The following is a 23,528-nucleotide window of genomic DNA, read 5'->3' as shown; positions in this document are numbered from 1 at the left end:
GAACATCTTTTTTTAAAACTAAATTAAGATACCATTTACACTTATCACATTGATAACAAATTTAAAAGCTTGATAACACACTCTGTTGGGCAGGCAGTGGGGGAAATGCCCACTTATATTGCTTGAGGATTAAAAGTAATTCAATCCCTAAGGAGGGGAAACTTCTGTCTCTTGATATAATATCTCAGAATATGTAGCATCCCTGACAAAAATCCATTAATCAAATCTAAATTTTTTAAAAAGATTTTATTTATTTATTCATGAGAGACACAGAGAGAGAGAGAGAGGCAGAGACACAGGCAGAGGGAGAAGCAGGCTCCATGCAGGGAGCCTGATGTGGGACTTGATCCCACTCCAGGATCACGCCCTCTGCAGAAGGCAGACACTTAACCACTGAGCCACCCAGACATCCCCTGTTAATAAAATCTACTCATGTGAATATATCAGACAAAAATCCAAATTCAGAGATATTCAATTGATCTGAACACTTTAAAAATTTCAATGTTAAAGAAAGAAAGGCAGAGGAATAGTTCCAGGCTGAAGAAGGCTAAAGAGACAGAACAATTAAATAAAATACATGATCCTGGATGGGATCTTAGAACAGGAAAAAAAAAAAAGATATATAGGACATTTCTGGGACAACTGGTAAAATTTGAATATGAACTTAGATTGAATTGTACTACTATATCAACATCAAATTTCTGAAATTATTTTTGTATTACGGGTATGTAGGAAAATGTCATTGCTGTTAGGAGATGAATCTTGAAGTATTTAAGAGGAAAGGATTGGGGCACCTGGAGGGTTCAGTCAGTTCAACCTTGGACCCTTGGTTTCGGCTCAGGTCATGATCTGGGGTTGTGGGACCGAGCCCTGCATCCAGGTCTGTGTGTAGTGCGAGTCTGCTTCAGATTCTCTCTCCCTCTCCCTCTCTTTCAAATAAATTAAAAAAAAATTTTTTTAAAGAGTAAAAGATTATGGTGGGTCTGCAACTTACTCTCAAATGTCTCAGCAATAATGATGGTGATGATGATGATTAGAAACATAGAGCAAATATGGCAAAATATTAATGATTGTTGGCACTGAGTAAAGGTTATATGGGATTACAATTTTTATAACTTTTTAAGTTTGATGGGTTTTTAAAAATTCTTTCTTAATTTTATTTATTTATTTGAAAGAGAGAGGGTGCACAGAAGGAGAAGAGTATGAAAAGCATACTCCCCACTGAACCGGGAGCCAGACAGGGGGCTGGATCCCAGGATCCTGAGATCTTGACCTGAGTCGAAGCTGGACTGTTAACCAACTGAGCCATCATGGGCCCCTTGATGGTGCTTTTCAGTCAAAAATTTTGAATAAATAAGATAAATCTCCAAAGACTTGTTTTTCCATTATTCTTAATAATAATAACTAAATAAAAACTAAGCCAAAATGAGAAAGCAAATAATTTTTTTGCCCCAGGCTCTAGAACAGAATAGACCTCTCAGAGTGTTGAAAGAAATTTCAAAATGTCCCCAAGACTGTAACTTTGGGTGGTCTAGGAATTCAGAAAGTGAGACAAGAAAAGAAGCCTGGCTAGGAAGTGGGCAAAAATGTGTATGTGTGATGGTAAAGGTTGGAGGTCAGTATTTCTGCAGCCCCGTTTCTACTTCTGCTCCACTAATTCACCTCCCTAATTCAGAGGGCTATGAACATCCTATTGCAATTTTGGCAACATTAGAAAAATGCAGTAATATTAATAAAGGGTCTTGATGGCTGCAAAGTTTTCTGGGGACAAAAGATATCCTAGAATTTGCCTTGCCTGCAAGATTAAGGCTATATATTAGAGTCGCTGCCAGGTCATTATAGTCTGAAATCTTCCAAGAAAGAAGACAAGAAAGAAGGGATGTCTATGAAGAAAAGGTAAAGGAGGGGGAGGAAGACATAGAAGAACCAGCGCCGGTGGTGTGAACAAGCGCGCCCCCTCCAGGGCACTTGCCAGGGTGGGCTGCCTCTGCTCTTACCACCACCACCCCCCACCCCCCAAATACCAGTCAGGAGGGTCCCTGGAGATACAGGGTCTGGCCACTTCATTAGAGAGATGTTTAAATGTTTTACCAAATCAAAGGAATTTAAACTGACCTAAGGAAGGATTCACTACTCTTTTGCCAGCTTGTAATTCCTTGTTTTTGTTTTCCAACACTGTCTCATGCCTCCCTTTAACTCTTATACACGCTTTATTTCCTTTACCAAATTGAAAATCTCCTATCGGCTGAATACAGAACATACTCATTTTTATTTTCCTCACTTTTAGCCTACTAATTCATGCTCAGTAAATAATTGTTAAAAGTTTCTTTCTAAAAACAGGCTACCAGTATTTTCATTTGACCTGTTGTGTGCTAGAGCCCCCTAGTGTGCAAAGAGCTGTCTGATGGAGCCCCGAGGAATAGGAATTCACTGAACAAATTCAAGGGAATGGTCTCTCACTCACTCCTTTAATTCACGGTCCTTTTCTTATTTCCCTAACTTATTTTTCTGAGGGGAAAGACCAGTTGTAGCATATGACAACTCATTAATTCTCCACTCTGCAGCACTGACTTGTGCATTCACCTCCTTCCAAATTGCCTTGTCTTTCATCCCAGGAACAGAGAATAAATTGGTTGATTTCAAGATACACCTTTTCACATTTTAACATTTCTGAAATAGAACCGTGTCTTACACTTGATGCCTCTCCCTATCACCCTTTGCTATGTGGTCCTCATGACATCGTCATTGCCCACACAGGTGCAAACTCAGTCATAGCACTTCTCAATTCCACATCAGCTGAATTACAGGCATTGCTTGTCCCCATTTTTGTTAAATTTAATTGCCATTTCAATACTTTAAAAAGATATATATGAAGATACACTAACAATTACATATATACACATATACAGAGAGAGCGCCATAATTTGGCATAAAAACAGACAGCTACTCATGAATACAAAAAGGCAGGGAAATTATGCATTGATTAAGTGTAAATTGAATTTTTGGGGGAAGAATGATATTTCCAGATTGTGGTGTAAAACAACAACTAAATTTTCTATGAGACCTGAGAAGGTCAATGGAGCTATATTCTATTCAATTACTGAGATTCATTCAAGAAGATTGCTTATCATGTACCAAGAAATGCAACCAGAGATGGGAAAATCTGCAGGTGCATCCCTGAAGAGATAACAAAAACTTTAACGTAATGAGAGAATAGTGTGTTCTATTCATGCATTGTACAAGACTATCTATAAGGTTTAAGTTGTCAGTACCCTCAGGATAATTTGGAACAGAAGCTGTTTACTTGCAATGCTACAGGATTCATTTGAGGAGAAAGTAGAAATGGTAATAACGGTAAATTTAAATCCTTATGAAACCATTAAGGTAGAAACATTTCCCAAATTTATATTGACAATATTAATGGTGTTAAAGAGATCAATATAGTGAGCACTGGTGGTAAAAATTAGCTTATCACTATGATAATATACATAATCCTGATGACTGAAAATTACCCCCCTATATATTTAATTTTAAGCTACAACATGAAATCTAAGAATGAGACCGTCTTTAAAAATGTCACTAGGGATCCCTGGGTGGCGCAGCGGTTTGGCGCCTGCCTTTGGCCCAGGGCGCGATCCTGGAGACCCGGGATCGAATCCCACGTCGGGCTCCCAGTGCATGGAGCCTGCTTCTCCTTCTGCCTCTGTCTCTGCCTCTCTCTCTCTCTCTCTCTGTGACTATTAAATAAATAAAAAATAAAATAAAATAAATAAAATAAATTTAAAAAAATTAAAATGTCACTGTATGTAAACAGGAAAATATTTGGATGGTCATGGATGAGCTAATGATAGACTGACAAAGAGTCACTTGGAATTGGTGTCCTACAGCTTCACATAACCCACATTGTAATTTGATTTTCAATGTACCTTAACACTGTACCTTAGCAATGTACCTTAAGAGTAAAGGAGAAGCTCACTGCTACTATAGTAACTTGGGGTGTCTTGGCTATTCTTGACTTTTTCCTTTTCCACATAAGTTACAAGTTAAGTTATACAACAAACTTTATAGGCCCAGATCAATGTTAAGAGCAATAACAACTTTAAGAATTTCTGTTCACGAATCTAGTGCATTCCTCCATTAACATGCGTCTTTTTTACTGTCTTTCAATACATTTTATAATTACTCCATAAAAGATCTGTGCATCTTTTGTTGTGTTTATTATGGATTGACATTTCATTATTTTTGTTGCTATGGTAAATAATTTCATTTTTTCAAATCGTATTTTATAACTCTTTATTACTGGTGATAGAAAGTGAAATTGACTTTCATATGTTTATCTTATGTCTGGTAACCTTGATAAACTTGTGCGTTAATTTTACAAATTTGTCAAATTTTGATAGGTGAATTAGATGATAATTTTGAGTTTCCTATCATTTTCATTAAAAAGAGTTTTGCATTTCCCTTTCAAATTTTTATGTTTATTTTTTTTTGCTTTCTTATTGTGTCATCTAGATCCTCAAGGACAATGTTGAATAATATGTCACCTTCTCTTACTCTTTATTTTAAAAGAAGGTTTCTAATGTTTCACCACTAAGAATGTCTTTTGCTATGCTTTTTTAAGGTAGATACCATTATAAAGGTAAGAAAATTATCTTCTATTATTTTTTTGGGGGGGGGGAGGGATAAAAGAGGGGAAGGTACAGAGGAAGAGAGAAGAATCTTAAGCAGGCTCCACACCCAGCATGTAGCTCGATGTGGAGCTCCATCTCACAACCCTGAGATCATGACCTAAGCCAAAATCAAGAGTCAGATGCTTAATCGACTGAGCCAGTCAGGTGTCCCATATCTTCTATTCTTAATCTTAAAAAACATTTTTAAAAATCAGGAATGATTGTTTTTTTCTCATGATTTTTCTCAATGTACTGATACGATCATGACATTTCATGATTAAAATCAAGTTAATGTGATTCATTATATTATTATCTAATATTAAAGTCTCCTTGTATTCTGGAATAAACTCAACATATTCAATCACCAGAAAGATATAACAGTTCTAAAACTGTACCTAATAACATAGCTTTAAGATATATGAAACAAAATTAGACAAATTAAACAATACTCCAATTTGACAAATCCAACACAAAAGTGAGACATTTGTCTTTTAGCTGGAGACTTTAGTACATTTAAATTAATTGTTATAGGTGGTATATATGATCTTTTTGGTATATTTCACAAAATGAACTATCCATTGTTTCCTCTGTATTTTGCACTTGCCTGAATTCCTTGTGTTATTCCATCTTCCTGGAATGTCTTTCTCCATCGGCTCTTATTATTATTTTTTTTGTATTTACACATAATCACAATGCACTATTCCTCTTCAAGATCCAGCCTGAAATCTACTCTCTCTTCAATGATTCCCAGAGTTAAGAGTGAGAAGTAATTGTTTTATACTATAGCACATTATCTTTATTCCTCCAGGAACAAATCAAACTGAAGAAGGGTAGAAAGATATAATATAGCTTGAAGCAAAAAACCCAATGAAATGAAATTTTAGAAAAAGAATGTATGAAGCCAAAATTTCTTTTTTTGCAAAGAGAAAAATAATTGCTAAAATTTAGCTACACTAACCATGGAGAAAAAAGAAAGACATAAACTATACATGTATAAGTAAAAGTGGAGATACCACTCTAGACCTTAGGGAAATTAAAAGGATAATAATAGAATATCATATAGAAATTTATGGAAAGGAATTAGACAAATTACCCAAGTTAACAAAACAGACTTGTGGAAATTCAGAATACCTATTTTAAGGGAAAAAATTTGAATGACTAATTTAAATTCCTCCCATAAAAAACAAACAAACAAAACACTAAGGCCCAGATGGTTTTACTAGTCAATTCTGTCAAAAATTTGGTAAAGAAATAATATGAATCTCAGACTCTTAAAATGTAGAGAAGAAAACACATCCTAATCTATTTTATGAAGTCACTATTACCCTATTACAAAAGCCAAAGAAAGATATCACAAGGAAAGTAAACAGACCAAAATCCTTCATGAGCACAGACACAAAGCTTTACTAAAATATTAGCATACCAAATCCTGAAACACATAAAGACTTTAAACATGGGAAAGCAGAGTTTATTACAACAATGCAAGGTTGATTTAACATCTTAAAATTGATTATTTTAATACATGACACTAACAGATTAAAGAACTAAAAATGATCATCTCAATAAATTTAACCCTCAAGAAACCAGGAATAGAAATTAAATTTCCTATTTGGGGAAAGGGCATATACAAAAATAACTACAGCTAGCATTATACAGATCCAGAAAGATTACATATTTTTACTTGAGATTAGGAACAAGGCAAAGATGTCCATTCTCAGCATTTCTATTTAACATTGTGTTTGCAGTTTTAGCTGGTGTAGTAAGGTAAGAATAAGAAGTGAAAGGGGGGAAAAAAAGAAGTGAAAGGGATACTTATTTAAAAGAAAGAAATACCTGTGTCTTTATTTTCAGATAACATCAAAAGCACTATCTTCTTGGAAAAACATAAAATTAACTTCATCAAAATGAAAAACTCCTGATTTTCAAGAGAAGCCATTAATAAAATTAAGAAACAATTCATTGACAAGGAAAAATATTTGCTAATATTATACTTGAGAAAAGATATGTGTATAAAATGTATTTTTTAAATCTAAGAACTCAATAAGAACCCTCCCAAATGTGTAATGCAAAAGATTTTAATAGATATTTCACCAAAAGAGATATATAAATGGCTAATAAGCACCACAAACATATTCAGCATCATTAGTCATTAAGGAAGTGAACATTAAGTCTACAAAGAGACATCATTACATACTCTCTGAAATGGTATTTTTTTAAAAAAGACCAACAATACCAAGTGTTGTTGTTGAGGATGTGAAGAAACAAATGTACATTTACATTGGATGGTATAAAATGGTATTGCTTCTTTTGCAGAACAATTTAGTAGTTTCTTAAAAGGAAAATCTTACCATGTGAATCAGCAATCTGCACACAAATGTTTAAAGCATTATTCAAAATAGGAATCACTTAAATAAATCCATTAGCTGTTGAATTAATAAGCTAAGTGTGTTAAGTGCATACAATGGAATACTATTCACCAATTAAAAGGAACAAACTACTGACACATGTAATGACATAGATGAACCTCAAAAACATTTGCTAAATGAAAGAAGTCAGAGGCAAATGACTATATATTATATTATTCCAATTACATAAAGTTTCCAGAAAAAAACAAAACTATAGAGACCAAAAGCAGATCCAGGATTGTTGGGCTGAAAGCAGGGATTTGACCATAAAGTGGAACTAGGGAATTTGGGGGGGGGGGTGGGGAATGATAGAACAGTTATAAAACTGAACTCCAGTAATGGATTCACAACCATAAAGTTTACTCAAAATAATCAAACTGTACATTTACAATGGGTAAATTGTATGGTACATAAACTATTCCTAAATAAAGTCGTTAAAAATGTATTAACTTCCCAACCCCATTTTAACTAAAGTGTAATGTTCATGTCCCACACAAATATTGGGTAACTTGTTTATTAAATAACAATAATAATAATCAGCCAGTCAAGCTATTGTCAATGGGAGCAGAAAGTATTGGAAAAATCCTCATGTGCAATAGTAATTTATGTCGGCTGACATTCCCCTCCCTACTAAACCACCACCAAAAACGATTTTGATATGAAAAGGTTAGTAAGTCTGGACTTGAAAAACACAAGAACTCACATAGTTTTACACATTCTGATGCTACCTAGAACTAGTGACTCTGCTATGCTAAATCCAAAGGTGAAACCTCTGTCAAAGTGCTGAAAGCCAAGATAAAGAAAAAAAAAATCCTAAAGGAAATTAGAGAGTGAAAAACAAACAAATATAACATATAATACAATGATAATTTTAGCAAAATTCTCATCAAACACAAAGCAAACCAGAAAAGAATGAAATGACATATTTAAAATGCTAACAGTAAAAACTGTTAAGCTAGAAGTCTATATCCAGTAAAATATACTTCAAAAATAAAGATGAATTATATAAATTTTCAGACAAGCAAAACCCGAGAGAATTTACTATCAGCACTACAAGGAAACTGGAGGAATTTCATCGGGCTGTCAAGAAATGATACCAGTTCTACAGGATTATAAAGCATGAAATTACTATGAGGGGTAAATATGAAAAAGTATATTTGAATATCATAATTTTTGTAAGCTACCTGCCTACTTAAAACAAAAACAACGTTATATCATGACTTTTATAAAATACATGTCAGTTTGGGCAGCTACAGCAAAATTCCATAAACCAAGCGGCTTATAAACAACAGAAATTTATCTCCCACCTTTCTGTAGGTCGTAAGTCGGAGATCAGGGTACCAGCATGGTCAAGTATGGTGAAAACTCTCTTCCAGGTTTCAAACTTCCAACTTCTTGTATCCTCCCAAGGAAGAGAGAAGAAAGAGGAAACAAGCTCTCCTGTCACTCATAATGGTACTCAACGCATTCATGAGGCTTCCATCTTCATGGCCCTCATCTACTCCTAATTCTCTCACCTTCCCATCACCCCCACTTTACCATCACATTGGGGATTAGGGCCTCAACATATGAACATGGGGGCAAGGGCCACAAATATTCAGTCCATATATGTGACAGTAGAAGAAAAAAACAGGAGGGCCAGAGCAAAGTGGCTTATCCTGTTGTAAACTTATTTTATGTGAGGTGGTAAATATTACTTCAAGTTATACTGAGATTAAAAATGCATATTATAATCCCAAGAGCAAGAACTGCAATAAAAGCATAGGGTAAGAGCTAATAGAGGAGATAAAATAAGATACTAATGAAACAGATGATCAATGTAAAAGAAAGTAAGACAGCAGCATGAATAGAAAAAGGAACACAGTGAATAAAAAGAAAATAGCAAAATGATATACTTAAACCCAACCATATTAACAACCGTGTTAAATATAAAGGGGTTAGACTGTTCTCAGTTAAAGGGGAGAGACAAAGTAGATACCAAGCTAACCAAGACCCAACTATATTTGTTTACAAGAGATGCATTTTAAAAATACACTAGGATGGGAGCACCTGGTGGTTCAGTTGGTTAAGCGTCTGCCTTCAGCTCAGGTCATGGTCCCAGGGTTCTGGGATAAAGTCCTGCATCAGGCTCCCTGCTCAGTGGGGAACCTGCTTCTCCTTCTCCCTCTGCTGTTCCCCCCCTGCTCATGCTTTCTTGCTCTTTCTCTGTCAAATAAATAAATAAATAGAGAAAAAGAAATAAACTAGAATGAAAGTAAAAGGATAGGAAGAGATGTGTTGTAAAAACATTAAGCATAAGTAATCTTATAAGGCTTTCTTAATATTAAAGTAGACTTCAAAACAAGGAGTATTATCTGAAGCAATGAAAGAAATTTTATATATTTATCTTGATATTTATTTATCATATATATATCATAAATTTATGTCATCAATAAAGGGTCAATTTGTGAAGAGAATTTAAGAGTCATAAATGCATCTTTCAAGTAATCAGGTATTGAGGTGGTCAATTAGGACAATGAGCCAAATTAAAAGTAATAATCAAGTCTTTATTCACTTAGTGTGACATTGCAAATGGGAGGCAAAAACAGGCACTAGTTCCTAAGGTTTTCATTTTTCCTTGTGAAATAGCACTAGGTGAGGAGTTGGGAGATGGATTGCAGGTGGGGGAATTGTCTCACTGCAAAGGAACCCTAAATGAAATGATTCTCCCTATGAACCTGAGGGCCAGAAAGGAGAGAGGAAAGAACTAGGAGTGGAAAAGTATGGAGTCAAAGTGGAGAAAAATTCCTTAGCGTAGACCCCTGATGAGGCCTTCAAATCGAAGTGGTAGGCTAGGAATGCAGACTTGCATATGGCAGTAGCTGTCCCAGGGGCCCGGAGTCCTCGACTGCAATTCATCCAGAAGACCAGTGCATTGGCTGTATACACATATGGTGTGGGCAACACAGCTTCTCCCCAGGAGGCCTGCTGGGTAAAGCCTAATAATTGCATACGAAGGATCAGCATAGTTGTTTGGCCTGGAGTCACATTCCTCACTTTATGTAGTTTATAGCAGAATAGCAAAGCACAAAAAGCTAAAATTTATAGAACTAAAGGAGAAGTGGGCATATCATGTTTGGAGAATTTAATGCTTCTTTTTCTGTAATCGATAGAGCAAATAGATAAAATGTCAGTGAAGATGCACTTAACCTAATAAACCTTTTTAGTATACTCCTGACAGCAACTGCAGAACGTATCTACTTTTGAAGTAGTCATGGAAGCTGAGCCATAAAACAAGTCTTGATAAACTTCAAAAGGTTAAAATCGCATACAGTGTATTCTTTGATCATGACAAAATTAAGGTTAAAAAAGATAACAAAAGATACTACTAACCCCTCCCTCTCCATATATTTGGAAATTAGAATATATACTTCTAAAAGCACATGGGTGAAAGAAGAATCACAAAATAATTGGGAAGTATTTTGAATTAAGCCATTACAGATGCACAACATATTACAATTTGTGGGCGTCACTCCTGCTTCCATCCCTTAGCGCCCAGACCCAAATATTCTAAACGTTGTCCAAGTATCTAAATATGAGAAAAACTAGTCACTATCCAAAACACACACCACGTCTTATAAGATGGTACCACAACCCCTTAAGATATTGTCTCTCAAATGGTTCTTAAAATGAGCCTCTATTAGGCCCTGCCAGCATTCTGTAAGGCAACTGCTTCTAGATCAGCATTTCTCTAACCTTTTTCTTTACCTCCTTGTCTTGCCCTCAAGAGAACTTTTAAGATTTTTCTCCCCCCGAATCATTGTAAGATCTAAGGTTTTTTTGCTCCTTAGAACCAATTTTTGCCTCTTGTGGAGACAATATTACTCCCACTGACAATGAATGTTCTACTTAATACGGTAAAGAATAATACTTGTTAATTCCATAAGCATAAGCTCCTTTCTGTTTGCTATAAAAAATGTGGCTTTTGGCCAAAAGGATGTTGCATGTTGTATATATACTTTATATAGTACATAATCCATTACATAGATTGGTAGATGGTGGTACTGGCACAAGTATTGAGGACAGGAAAGGCAAATTCAAAATAAATGTCTATTTCAGTGAGAACAAATTGCTTCATGCTCCATGATGGAAAGTGCTGGTAATCACTCTTGGCCTCTCCAGGCAATAGCCTGGATTAATGAATCAACCACCCTGTCTTTATAAGAGGTCCAGACAAAACAGGATGTTAAATGGATACCAGTTCATCTCTTTCCTCAAGTACCCCACTACTTTGTCAATGGCCTTCTATCCAAAGCAGCTTTGGTACTAGGTACAGAGATTATGCATGGAATCAGTAACCTGGCTTCTACCACTGTTGAGTGCCCCGCTGGTAATAGCAAAGCCAATGTTGAACACTCAATAGAAAATCATTTCCCAGGAGATCATTAATCCATCTGGTGGGATGTTGATGAAAGTGACCCACCAAATAACCACTCCTATTCTTACTTTTCACTCTTCCTCCACAAGCAGAAGTTGGAATCTTCCAGATCTTGACACCATTGAACTCTTGATTGCCTCATAATCTAACTTCTGATTACATTATCATAAGAAAGTTCCCAAATACTGATTTTTTTAAATTCATGCCTGGAAACCATGACTCTTGTGCGGTTAAGAAATAACTTTAGTTCTATCTTTATAAAAGAAAACACAAGGACTTTTGTTTGCCCGTATTTTTCAAAATCCTAGAAACTAGATGACATCTTAGAATTATACATGTTAAGCATAATCAGATATGGCCTCGACTTCATCCCATGTTCTCCAGATCATTCACAATGAACCCCACAAAATTCAATTCAATAATCCTATGTCTTTAGTTCTTCATATCATCAAGAATCTGTGTATCCAAAATAATAAGTTTTCAAGCAAAACTCTAGTCTGTGACTTGTAATTACCCTCTTTTTAAGTTTAGAGATTCTTGAGTAATTAATGCTTTTGGATTCTTAATATCTGTTTTTGAATGTTCTTGAACTCAGTAATATCTAGATTTCTTTTTTACTTAATGATAGTTGGTTAAAACAAGTTAAATCTGTTTTCCTCATATGGTCTGAGAATAGGTTAGGGTAACCCACATTTATACTTGAAGTCTGTCTTTTTTACCCTTGAATGATTCAGCTAAACACCATGAAGTTTTACCATTAGGTAATGAAATGACCTTCTTAAAATAGCTGTAACCCAAAAGGCTGTTTTGTGAGAGTGAACTCAGAGAATTAATAAGGAGATCTGTACAAAGCACCTTGATCAATTTCGGAGGTGAAGTGTATGATAAAGGATAGATCAAGGTCACTTTTCCTGATGTCACTCCTGTTGAGACAGTGCCTGGCATAACTGGGCCACTAGATTGCAAGGGAAATGGGAGTTTGAAGCAATTATCTAAATAACGTAGACAAGAAGGCACACTCGGGCTTGTCAAAGTCATCCATATGAGCAGAAGGGGAATCTAAATATTTTGAATCTTGTTAGGAATTTATTAAAATATCTCTAGGACACACATACTGATGCCACTGACTCATTACATAAAGGGAAAATTTTATCGCTGGAAAAAAATAGGTTCATGTACATATTTCACATTAAGTAAGCGCTCAATTTTCATTCTACGTCACCCAATAGATAATGCCTTTTACCTGCATAAGGGTAACAACACTGTTCATATAATCTATTCATAGCATTTAGAGTTCTGTATTTCTAAAATAATTTTCTCACCAAGCAGCATGAGGTTTCATCCAGAAGGAAAAAATCAGTGTAGCTGATATGGATACAAAACAGAGGAATAGAAAAGGAAATAGAATTACCCATACGCTTCTGGGAAATAAAAAGACTTCACAAGCTATAAAAAAATCATTTTATTCACAGGGTACATTTCCAAATTTTCTCCAAGTAAGGGAGGTAGAGAAATTGAGACTTACTGAACCTTCTCACTACCAGCCATAATTACAATGAACACACCAAAGAAAAAGACATGTTTTTACAGCAAACCTCCTCCTATGACATCGCATTTAGATTTTGTAGAAACCACTCAGCAGAACCAACCAAGATAGATACTGTTTTTTCAAGTCACACTATAAAAAGTGCCAATTAAAGTTTTTTTTTTACCTGCTACCTTTTATATGAAACTTTTAAAAAGAAGAAGAAATGAAGAGCACTGATTTCCCGCATACCTCCTGCCAATGGAATTTAGTCTTATTAGGAAAAAGTAATTTCATCTATACTTCAAAAGTGAGTTCAATTTTATAGTCTAATCTAAAAAATCTTTTCCAGAATTATTGCATCCATGGCCTGGTAGTCAAACCACATTGTACGAGAAAGAATTATTTTTCTATCTTTCTCTTACCTCCAGTCTGCAAATTTTCTGAAAAAGAGCTTGCACACATGTGGAATGATATATAGGGTGCAATAATCCAATTAAAGAGACCAGTGAGAAACGTTTCTCTTTCAAAGCTTTTCAGGCCAACTGTACTGTGGTCACTAGAGTTCTAATAATGTTCTAGACTTTTTAAAAATTACATAAGCTTTTCAATGGAGCTTTCCTTGTCTGTTCTCTCCCCTTCCCTCTAGTGTCTCTGACTCTGATGTACCCCTGTGACCATCAATCACCACAAATGGTGAATCCTGTATATTATGGGAGGGATGTCTATAGTAACTTACGGATAAGAAAGCCCAAAGAATTGGTGCTTAAGAGCAAATGAGAAACAGAAACAAACTGTTTCTTTGCTTCCATGAATGCTAGTGTTTGCTGGAGAAACAAACATTTTTAATCTAATCATTTTTAGCTTTCCTGTAGCTATCACCTAAGGAGCTCTCTATGAGAAGGTTCTACTACTTCAACAAAGGATATTTACATACCGTTATCAGACGTCTCCAAGGCCTATATACTATTGTGCATTTATATAAAATAGTCACATTTCACTACATTTATAAGAATCCTTGCTGATGGTAAAGGTACAACTTGGAATACACATGGCTACACCTTTAAAGTGACAGGGGGACAGGAAGGAAATACAGAAGGAAGAGGGAGCCAAGCCAGACAAAGTTAAGGCACCCTCTGCTACCCCCACCCTCATCAGCCATTTTTCTCTTTTCAATGGGAATAAATAATGCAAGGGTGTGTGTGTGTGTGTGTGTGTGTGTGTGTGTGTTGTGTGTGTGTCTATGTCTGTGTATCTGTGTGTGTTTACACTAGAACAGAGGGGAGAAAACACATCTAAATCTTTACAACTGTCACCATGCATAGCATATGGTGGCCATGTCTCAAAGGGTGATGTTCAAAGTGACACTTTCTACTATCGCTGCCTCATTATGACAGGAGAGCTAAATAATAATCTTGTGTATGCGTCAAAGTGGAGATAAAAAGGGGCTATGAGAATGGCAGTGTTTACATATCCTAGCTTTGACACCAAGGAAAGCACGACTCAGAGATGGGCAGGAGGGCCCAAGTAGGTAAACTGGTGCCGCTCCTCCGTTTTCTTCCCTATGTGTCTCACAATCTGGCTCTCACGCTGCTTCCTCTAGCGTCTTTTCATCATGAGCCATAACAACTGCATAACAATATATTTCCTTTAAAATGTTTTGAAAGGTTCTATTCTTGGGACTGCACTCAAAGACTAACACAGCCTCTGCACTCTGAGCTTAGATTCATACTAAGATCCCTCCCAGGGGTCCTTCACAATTAAAATCCTGGTTTTATCTTTCTCTTTTTCTTTTTGGTTAAACCCTTTTTTATCACAATTTTCCATTTCACTTATGATGCAGAGAAAAACAGACATATCTGACTCCAAATTTTCTCTGCCCTGGATAAACTCTTATCTCTTAGATGTTTATTGGTATCACGCAACACATATGCTTTTAAAATGACAAATAACTGGAGAAAATCTAATTATATAGAAGCAGAAAGAGACATGATCAATAGATTTGAATATTATTCTATAAAAGTCCCAGGCAGCTTTGCATCATTGATTTTATCTGACAGCCTTAATAGGAACGCAAAATTAGAAAGGACTTTATCACAATGCAGAGATCAATAAGAACACAGAGGAGGGAGGCAAATAAATGACCATGAACAAAAGATAATTCCTCTCTTGTGCTTTAAAAAAGTTATAGTTGGTTATCACACAAATGTTCACAGATATTATATGTCAATTTATAATGTTATTTATTCCTTCTTAGGGGGAAGAAATCAGAAATGTTGGCATCAGAAAGAAGAAAACCAGAAGGAAACGGAAACATACTTTTTCTTTATTGTGATGATGAGCAGAGGCTGTCTTATGTTTGAATGAGCTTTCCTTTCAAGCACTTGGTTCAATCTCTCACCTCTAGTAGGAATGTAAATAATTCAAGAGACATGCCTAGGCTGTGGATAAAGCCAACAGAAACCATTTTCTTATGATAGGAAGAAAAAGGTCTACAGCAATTGTAGCTTCATCTAAATCTCTTTCCACTTACAAAATAGGAATCTTACAGTGTTCAACCTAAATATTCTGTCCTCATCTTTCGGAGTCACAAACAAACATTCTAGGCTCCAGGATTCTTTTGGACCAGTCTCCTCAGCTTTCAAAGAGACTATGTGAGAACTATAGAACATAGTTGACTCCTGAACAATGCGGGGATCTAAGGCGTCAACCCCTCCGTATAATAAAAAATCTGCATATAACTTTTGACTCTCCCAAAACATAACTACTCCGTAACTATTATGCCTATTATTGCCTGGAAGCCTTATCAACAACATAAACAGTTGATTAACACATATTTTGTACAATATACTATATTCTTACAATGAAGTAAGCTAGAGAAAATAAAATGTTATTTAGAAAATCATAAGGAAAATACATTTACAGTACTGCACTATATTTATAAAAAAAAAATCTGTGTATAACAGACCTGTGTAGTTCTCACCTGTGTCATTCAAGGGTCAACTATATTTGCTATCTCCCTAGCTTCAAGAATTCAGAAAATTCATCTGAGTGGGAAAAAAGCTCCATTTTTAATCATCACTGACAGGGCCATAATTAGGTCAGGGTGACCAGAATTCAGTCACAGGACATCCAAATTTAGAGAGCACAAATTTAAGAAAAAAAAAAAAAACTGTTTAAGGCAGTATAAAATTTTAAGCTTCTCAGCAAATTTCCACACCAACTCTCCAGTCACAAGGCTACTAGCTTGACCCAACAGTCAGGCCATTTTCCCTGGTAGTGGATAGAAATAGATGGTGCTGGAAAGTCAAGGTCAAGGGCAGAGACTTATCCTTAGGTACTCTGAGAGTTTGGGAGTACAGTTTTCTCCTCCTTTCCACTTGCCTCCTCCTCTTCCCGGCACCCAGACCCAAATCGCTGGTCATAGTTACCTATAGTTATTACAGACTTTGCTAGAGGTTTGGCCGAAGTTTCAGGTGCCTTGTACTTGTTTACCACTTCCTGACGTGTGCTCATCAAAAAGTCATAATCTGAGAGTAGACCTCTAGCCTGAGAAGAGGGAAGTAAAAAGCACAACATTACTCTCAGTCCTTATTCCTCCATATATTTGTCCTCAGGTTCTCACAAAAGTCTTTCCAGCCCTTGATCCTTGGCACTCTAGAAACAGAGCAGATATTATTACCTGGTTCTGGTGGGAACGGTTTTGTACAACACATTAAGAATTCCCTAAAGGCGTTGGTGGACTGTGGCGGGTTTTTCCTTGGAAGTCCCTCCTGATAAAGATTTGTCAGTTAAAAATTTAACAAGGCCAATATTTTGAAACATGAAACTCAAAATGATAGACGGCTGATTTTTTTCAAAGAAATAGAAAGCTTCATATAATAAACTAGAAAACTGCAATAGTTGCTGACCAGAAGAAATATGCTTGATATGCTTTCTATTTGGGAATCATATATACCACTTCTGTAAAGCTTCTGACGAATCTAAGAATATTTTTGTCCAATTTGGAACCCTGGGATTTCTTGCATTAATTTCCATGTAGATTGTGAGGCTGTGCTGTCCATTGCTCCAGGTACAACTTACATATAATCTAAAAAGTTTTGTAGGACATGAGACATTGCAAAACCAAACAGGTATTGTCTGAATATCTACCATTTGGGGTCATTTCTATTATTTTGGAATATTTACTTTGTTAAAACAAAAGTGAACTATATAGGAATAAAATTCCATGGCACTACTTAACTTCACGTATTGATTGTAGTTTAGATGCACAGTGCTGTATAAACTGTTGGTCAGAGGCACCTGGGTAGTTTAGTCCATTAGGTGTCTGCTTTCTGCTCAGGTCATGATCCCAGAGTCCCAGGATCAAACCCAAAATCAGGCTCCCTGCTCAGTGGGGAGGCTGCTTCTCCCTTTCTCTCTCCCTCTGCTCCTTCTCTGTCTCTCTCACTCATACTCTCGCTCTCTCAAATAAATTTTAAAAATCTAAAAAGTAAAAGTAAAGAAAATAAACTGTTGGTCAGACTCTACATAAAGCATAGGTTTCCATTTTCTTCTTCCATATAAAAATCTTTCATATAAAAAAATCACTTTTCTAGCTTAGACAATGATTTCATCCTTCACTCATCTTAATTTTACTGAAGTGTAATTAAAATTAAACAGAGGTCACCTTATTCATGATCCTTAGCATCAATGCAATTCTTAAATTGGGACTGATAAAAGGTAAAAATCCTATCAGGTATCCATTTTCAAGATATATCTTCTACTGCCCCCATAGAGCAGCCTAATTTTTGTGAATAAAAAGCAAATTTAAAAATTAGACCAATGGGACGCCTGGATGGCTCAGAGTATCTGACTTTGGCTCAGGTCATGATCCTGGGGTCCTGGGATCGAGTCTTGCTTCGGGGTCCCTGCGGACTATGTCTCTGCCTCTTTCTCTGTGTCTCTCATGAATAAATAAATAAAACCTTTTAAAAAAATTAGAGGGTGACATCCTCTCTAGGCAGATGCATTGAAAATAATGAAATATTTTCTTACTGACTGTGTCTCCCATAACCTGAGTATCTTCTGAGCTAATGTTAAGGGTCAGTAGTATTAAAACATAATTGACCAAATTCGTCAAAGTATGAGGCCCAATTCCAGATAAACAAAATAAAATAATAGGTGCTTAGATTTCAACTTCTTAATAGTAATAGAGTATTCCAGACTACTCTGCCAGATAATTCTGGAAAGATCTTCACTTAGGAACACATATATTTCAATAAGGATAGATACGCATAACTTTATGCCACAATACATATGTGTACACACACACAAGCACAGTCATACTCCTAGTCTAGATACATCTAACCATGAAAAAGGCAATATGTATGGCATACCTATGAGTTGTCAGTATAAAATAATAGCAACTGCAATCTACTCTAAGAACACATTCTCATTTAACTGTAGTCATATTTCAAATGATGTCAGTGTGTATATATATCCTTAAGTGAAGACAATTCGGAGAAGTCAAAGTATTCTTTTGGTCTAATTCAGGGTTTCTCAACCTTGACACTGTTAATATTTTAGACTGGGTAATTCTTTGCTGGGGGTGGGGGAGCTGACCTCTGCACTGCAGGATGTTTAGCAGGATTCCTGGCTTCTGTCCACTAGATGCCAGTAGCACCCTCCAAATCATGACAATCAGAAATGTCTTTACACACTGCTGAAAGTCACCAGATGGGGGAGGGGAAACACCCCAGTTGAGAAGTACTGGTCTAATTGAACATTATCATCTTGGGCCATTTCTGTTCTGCCTTTCAGAAGCCACAAATTCACAGTCTAAAAATTGCATAACTTATAGTATAAATCTATCCCAGAAATCGTAACAAGATGTACAATTTCCAAATAGCAGCTTCAGTGGAACTGTGACGCATGGGCTTTATGGAGCTCTTTACTCACATTTGAACAATTTTATCAGTTAAAGTACTAATTTGTGTGGCATGTGTTTTTCATTAGCCCTTTTATATCTTTGATGACATGTATAGGTAAAAATGTATTCCTTATTAAGGTAATTATTAAATAATAACAATGGCTCTAAAAAGGAAATAGGTTTAAGGTTTCACATCCAGTGAGTATTTAACACAGCTTACTCACAGTAATTCTCATTACATTTTTGCTGGCATATAGGATTAAAATAACAAATCAGTTCTGTTATTGAACATGGAATCAATATTCTCAAATTCTTAACTTTCTAAGCATCAATATAATCTGTTGTGTCAAGCAGTCATTTTTAACTGATTTCTATGATAACCTCAAAATTTAATCTTACTTAGAAACCATCTATTCTGGTGGTGAAACAGAATTTTCCCAAGGGCTTTGTTTTCTCAATGTCTTTTAAATTAACCCACCCAAACCTGCCACCTGTTTTAATTTATATGGTAAACTAAGTTTCTACCATTAAAAATGAAGTAGAATGTTTAGCATAACTTATCTATATTTTGAAGTAGAATGTTTAGCGTAACTTATCTATATATTGGTACATTGAAAAGAATAAAAATAGTGATTTCTAGTGTCTCCTTTTAGATTAAGGCATTCCAAAGCACAAAGACAGTAAGAGGCTCCCTTTACCTTCCTCATACATGTAAACATATTTAACTGCCTATAATCTGTTAGTAGAGTTTGTTTGCAGTTTGTCAAAGCTTATGTAAAAAGTTTTCTAAGTAGCCTTACCTGCTACTACCAAGGGAATCAACATCTATGAATTCACATCCCTTTGCTTGTATGAACCATGCATGTGTGACCACGCTCAATACATGGTTCATTCATGATGTGTGAGATGTTAGGGAGAGTCAGAATGAGTAAAACAATTCTGCTTATTTTGGGTAAGCATTTGGAGGTCATGCTAGTGTGAGCATTATGAGCAGCAACCTGTCAGCTGGCTTGTCTTTTATCAAGGTGTAGTGATGTGTAGTACACAATATACATTTGTATGTAGCTCTTCAACAATGGTTACAGATTTTTGCCATCCTAAGTCATGTGGGTTCAACTTTCTTAGCTGCATGGGGATGAGCTTTGTTTAACTGTGTGTGAGTGTGCGTACATAAATACACGTTTTACTTGTGTGTGTGTATCTTGGAGTGAATATACCATAGTAGATATAAAAGGGATGTGCTTTCCAGTCCTGTTTCCAGACTAAACTTTACATCATTGTGCTTTACTTTATCTCTGATAATTAAATTAAGAAGACAATTATGCCAATTTGCAAATAAATAACGCACTCACATTTGCAGTCTTTCTGCACTAAAATAACATAATAATACAAACAGGCTTAAATAATGCAGACCTAAAATTGAGTTTATGCCCTCAATTCTGAGAAGGAGGGAAAGTGGCTCATGTTAATCAGACTATGAATCAACACAGTCTAAATTCAACAATGCTTCGCATCCTCTAAGTAGACTTGACAAAAGGGGAGGAAGCAATTCTTATTCAACATTTTTTAAATGGAGGGAAACTAGAGTTAACATAGACTTGGTTCAACAAATCACAAGAACTAGCTGTAGTGTTTTGTATCTTTATTACTCAGTAAGGAATTTTCTTTTTATCTACCTCATCACCCACTCACTGCCCCTAAATAGGGCAAAAATAAATAATAATTTTTTAAAAACCTATGGTTCTAAGATATAAGATAGGTTTTTCTCTAAAGCCAGATTGTGTTGATAATCCGTAACACTTTGTCCGGCATTTCCTTTATTCTACCTTGATTAATTCTTCAGCTTCAACAACTGGAGTTCTGTCTTGAGAACTGCATCTTCTAGCTTTGAACCATGTAAACGTGCTTTACCAACAGCATTTCACCAGCATGTTACTAGTTGCAAATCCACAATGTGCTACAAAATATTTCACAGGATGTTTCATTTCTTATTTGTCCTCCAAGCCAACATCCAAAGTGGAGTTTCTCTTGGTTTTTCGTAGTTGTTTTATTTTGTTTTTCCATGTGGCCCATGTGAATCCATGAAATGACTTGACCATTCCTTTTGGAGTCATGTAGAAAACCTAACAAAAATACCCTGGGCTCAGTTCTTTCTTTTTCCACGGTCCCTAGGAAGTGGGCTGAAGTGAAGTGTCTTCACATGGGTCTAGCTGCATCCTCAGTGCACCGATTTTATGAAGATACCAGAGCTGGAGAAATTCCTCTGGCATGGCATGGAAGCCAGAAAAGGGCAAGACGTTATCATAGTAGTGGTGGCTGATGGGCTGCTCATGCATATTCACAGAGAAGGGCCAGAACCCATAAATAGCTACCTCTTCACAGAGGCCCAGAGCTGCACTCACCAGAAAGAGTCCTGTGGACAAGCGCTTAGCATGGATTCCCCTACTTTTCCAGAACTTTCCAATGCTACGCAGAAAATTGGGGTTGGCGAAGAGCACTGTTTGATTGGCACCAACATCTGAGAGTGTATAATAAACCCGGAGAGATGGCTCTGTTCCTGTCTTCATAGAAAAGGCAGGCATGTAGATATAACTGTGGTTATAGATTTTCATGTTGTCCACAAATGTCTTTCTGGACCATAGTAGATTCTGAAACCTATTAAAGAAAAGAAGAGGCTCAATTAAACCTTGAGAAAAGGAACTCCTCCAACCACTTTATTGTTCTTCTGATGGTCCTGTTACTTCACATTATCTCGGGGGCGGGGAGAGCATGAAAAATGCTTCACTTATATTTAAAATCTTCTTTGAACTTACCAATTATTTCTCATCAAGGAGCTTGGCTTTCCCTAACCCCAACAATCTTAAATTCAGGTTAAGATTCCTTAATGGAACTCCTTCTAAACTAAAATGCGCTGTACATTTTGTTCTCCCAGAATAATTTGCCTGGAATGTAAAAATGGTTTAATACTTATGAATTCACAAAGATTGTTGAATAAGAATTTTTTTAATTTAAGAATTTTTTAATATATTCATTTGAGAGAGAGAGAGCAAGCGAGAGCCCAGGAATGGGGAGGGACTGAGGGAAAGGGAGAAGCAGACTCCCTGCTGAGCAGGGAGCTCCGATGTGGGGCTCAATCCCAGGACCCTGGGATCATGACCTGAGTTGAAGGCAGACACTTAACTGACCAAATGACCCAGGCACCCCATTGGATAAGATTTTGATAAAAACTATTTGTGCAGGGATGCCTGGGTGGCTCAGCAGGTTGAGTGTCTGCCTTTGGCTCAGGACATGATCCCAGATTCCTGGGATTCCACAGGCTTCTTGCATGGAGCCTACTTCTCCCTCTGCCTGTGTCTCTGTCCCTCTCTCAATGTGTCTCTCATGAATAAACAAATAAAATCTTTAAAAAAAAAACTATTTGTGCAGTCTAATATAAGCACAGGACTGGTTTTTTCATCTGCAAATCAAAGGAACCACCTGAAAGATACTTCTTCCCATTGAAATTCTATGATCCTAGAAGTATTCAGATTAACTGATACTATAACTACAATATTACATGGAAAAAGAAATACTTGTTACTATTATAAAATGATGCCAACAGAGTTGTCCACATTGCTTGCTTCAAAGAACTCTACTTTCCTATGTTCTTTCAGTTTGGATTCCATAAAAAAGAGGATCTCTGGTTCAACTGTATTCAACTAAAATTGGTGGCATACATCCAATGTGTCAGACACTGGGGAATTTAACATTTAATGACCCCATTTTGTTCTTAAGAAATTCAGGTCCAATTGTGAAAACAAAAAGATAAATGAGTACAACATAATGCTCTAAATGTAGCAGTTGATATTTGTATAAAGTACTGTGCAATCCAGAGGAAAAAATAATTAATCCTGCCTTAAAGTAGTAGAGCCTGAGAGCTTCAGAGAGGGGATGACATTTAAGTACATCTCCTGTGGGGAGGCAACAGGAAGCAGAGCAACTAAACTAGAAGAAAACACTTTAGTCACAGGCAACGGTGCATAGCGTACAGACACAAGCATGATGGTTGTTTCCCTGGGACATGGGAGGCAGGAATGGTGGGAGGCAGTGGTTGAAGATAAGACACATTGCAAAAAACCTCATGCATCTCTAATTTGTTTGTGGACTTCAGTCTGTGGTGATGGGGAAACTTTACAGCCATGAGTACTCACAGCACTTACCATTTGTATCACAAATATTTCATCGTTTGTTTAGTTGTCAGTCTGTGTCAAAAAAGGTTCACTGATGATCTGGGGAAGGAAGAGGCTGGTAGCCTGGAGACCAGTTAGGAGGTTGCTGATACAGATCGTGTATAAAAAGAGAAAAAAGACAATGACCTACACTACGTTCTTATAACTTTTGTTTTCTTTCACACAGGGGCAGTCACCTGTCTTGGGTTATGTGCAGGTAGAGCAGAAGCATCTAATGGAATGGAGCCACAACCAGCAGAGGGAAGTCTGGCTTGACATGTTGGCAGAGTTCATCATAAATATGTGAAACTAAAATTCTAAATAAACAAATCCACAGGATTTTATGTAGCAATCAGTGTCATTAACTCTGCCTGCCAAGAAAGGTGTGTTCT

The 23,528-nt window shown here is 36.3% G+C and overlaps 1 protein-coding gene across 2 annotated transcripts in view; it reads right to left on the bottom strand.

Moving 5' to 3' along the window:
• Positions 1-12,939: 12,939 nt before the first annotated feature.
• Positions 12,940-23,528, bottom strand: part of ST8SIA1 (ST8 alpha-N-acetyl-neuraminide alpha-2,8-sialyltransferase 1) — a 151,140-nt gene continuing 140,551 nt past the window's right edge. Inside the window, exons 5-6 of one of the 2 annotated variants that reach the window (XR_007406305.1) lie at positions 16,449-21,583; positions 12,940-15,458 (exon numbers count right to left, since the gene is read on the bottom strand). Coding sequence is in view for 1 of the 2 variants with exons in the window: in XM_025455335.3 (XP_025311120.1) it covers positions 21,097-21,583 (487 nt within the window). In the remaining variant the exon portion in view is untranslated. Of the gene's footprint in view, positions 21,584-23,528 lie in introns of both variants that reach the window. The other variant, XM_025455335.3, reaches the window with a different exon arrangement.

The sequence above is a fragment of the Canis lupus genome, chromosome 27 (assembly GCF_003254725.2).
Source record: "Canis lupus dingo isolate Sandy chromosome 27, ASM325472v2, whole genome shotgun sequence".
NCBI lineage: Eukaryota > Metazoa > Chordata > Mammalia > Carnivora > Canidae > Canis > Canis lupus.
The sequence above is the reverse complement of the archived record's forward strand: the minus strand, read 5'-3'. Positions and strand labels throughout refer to the sequence as shown.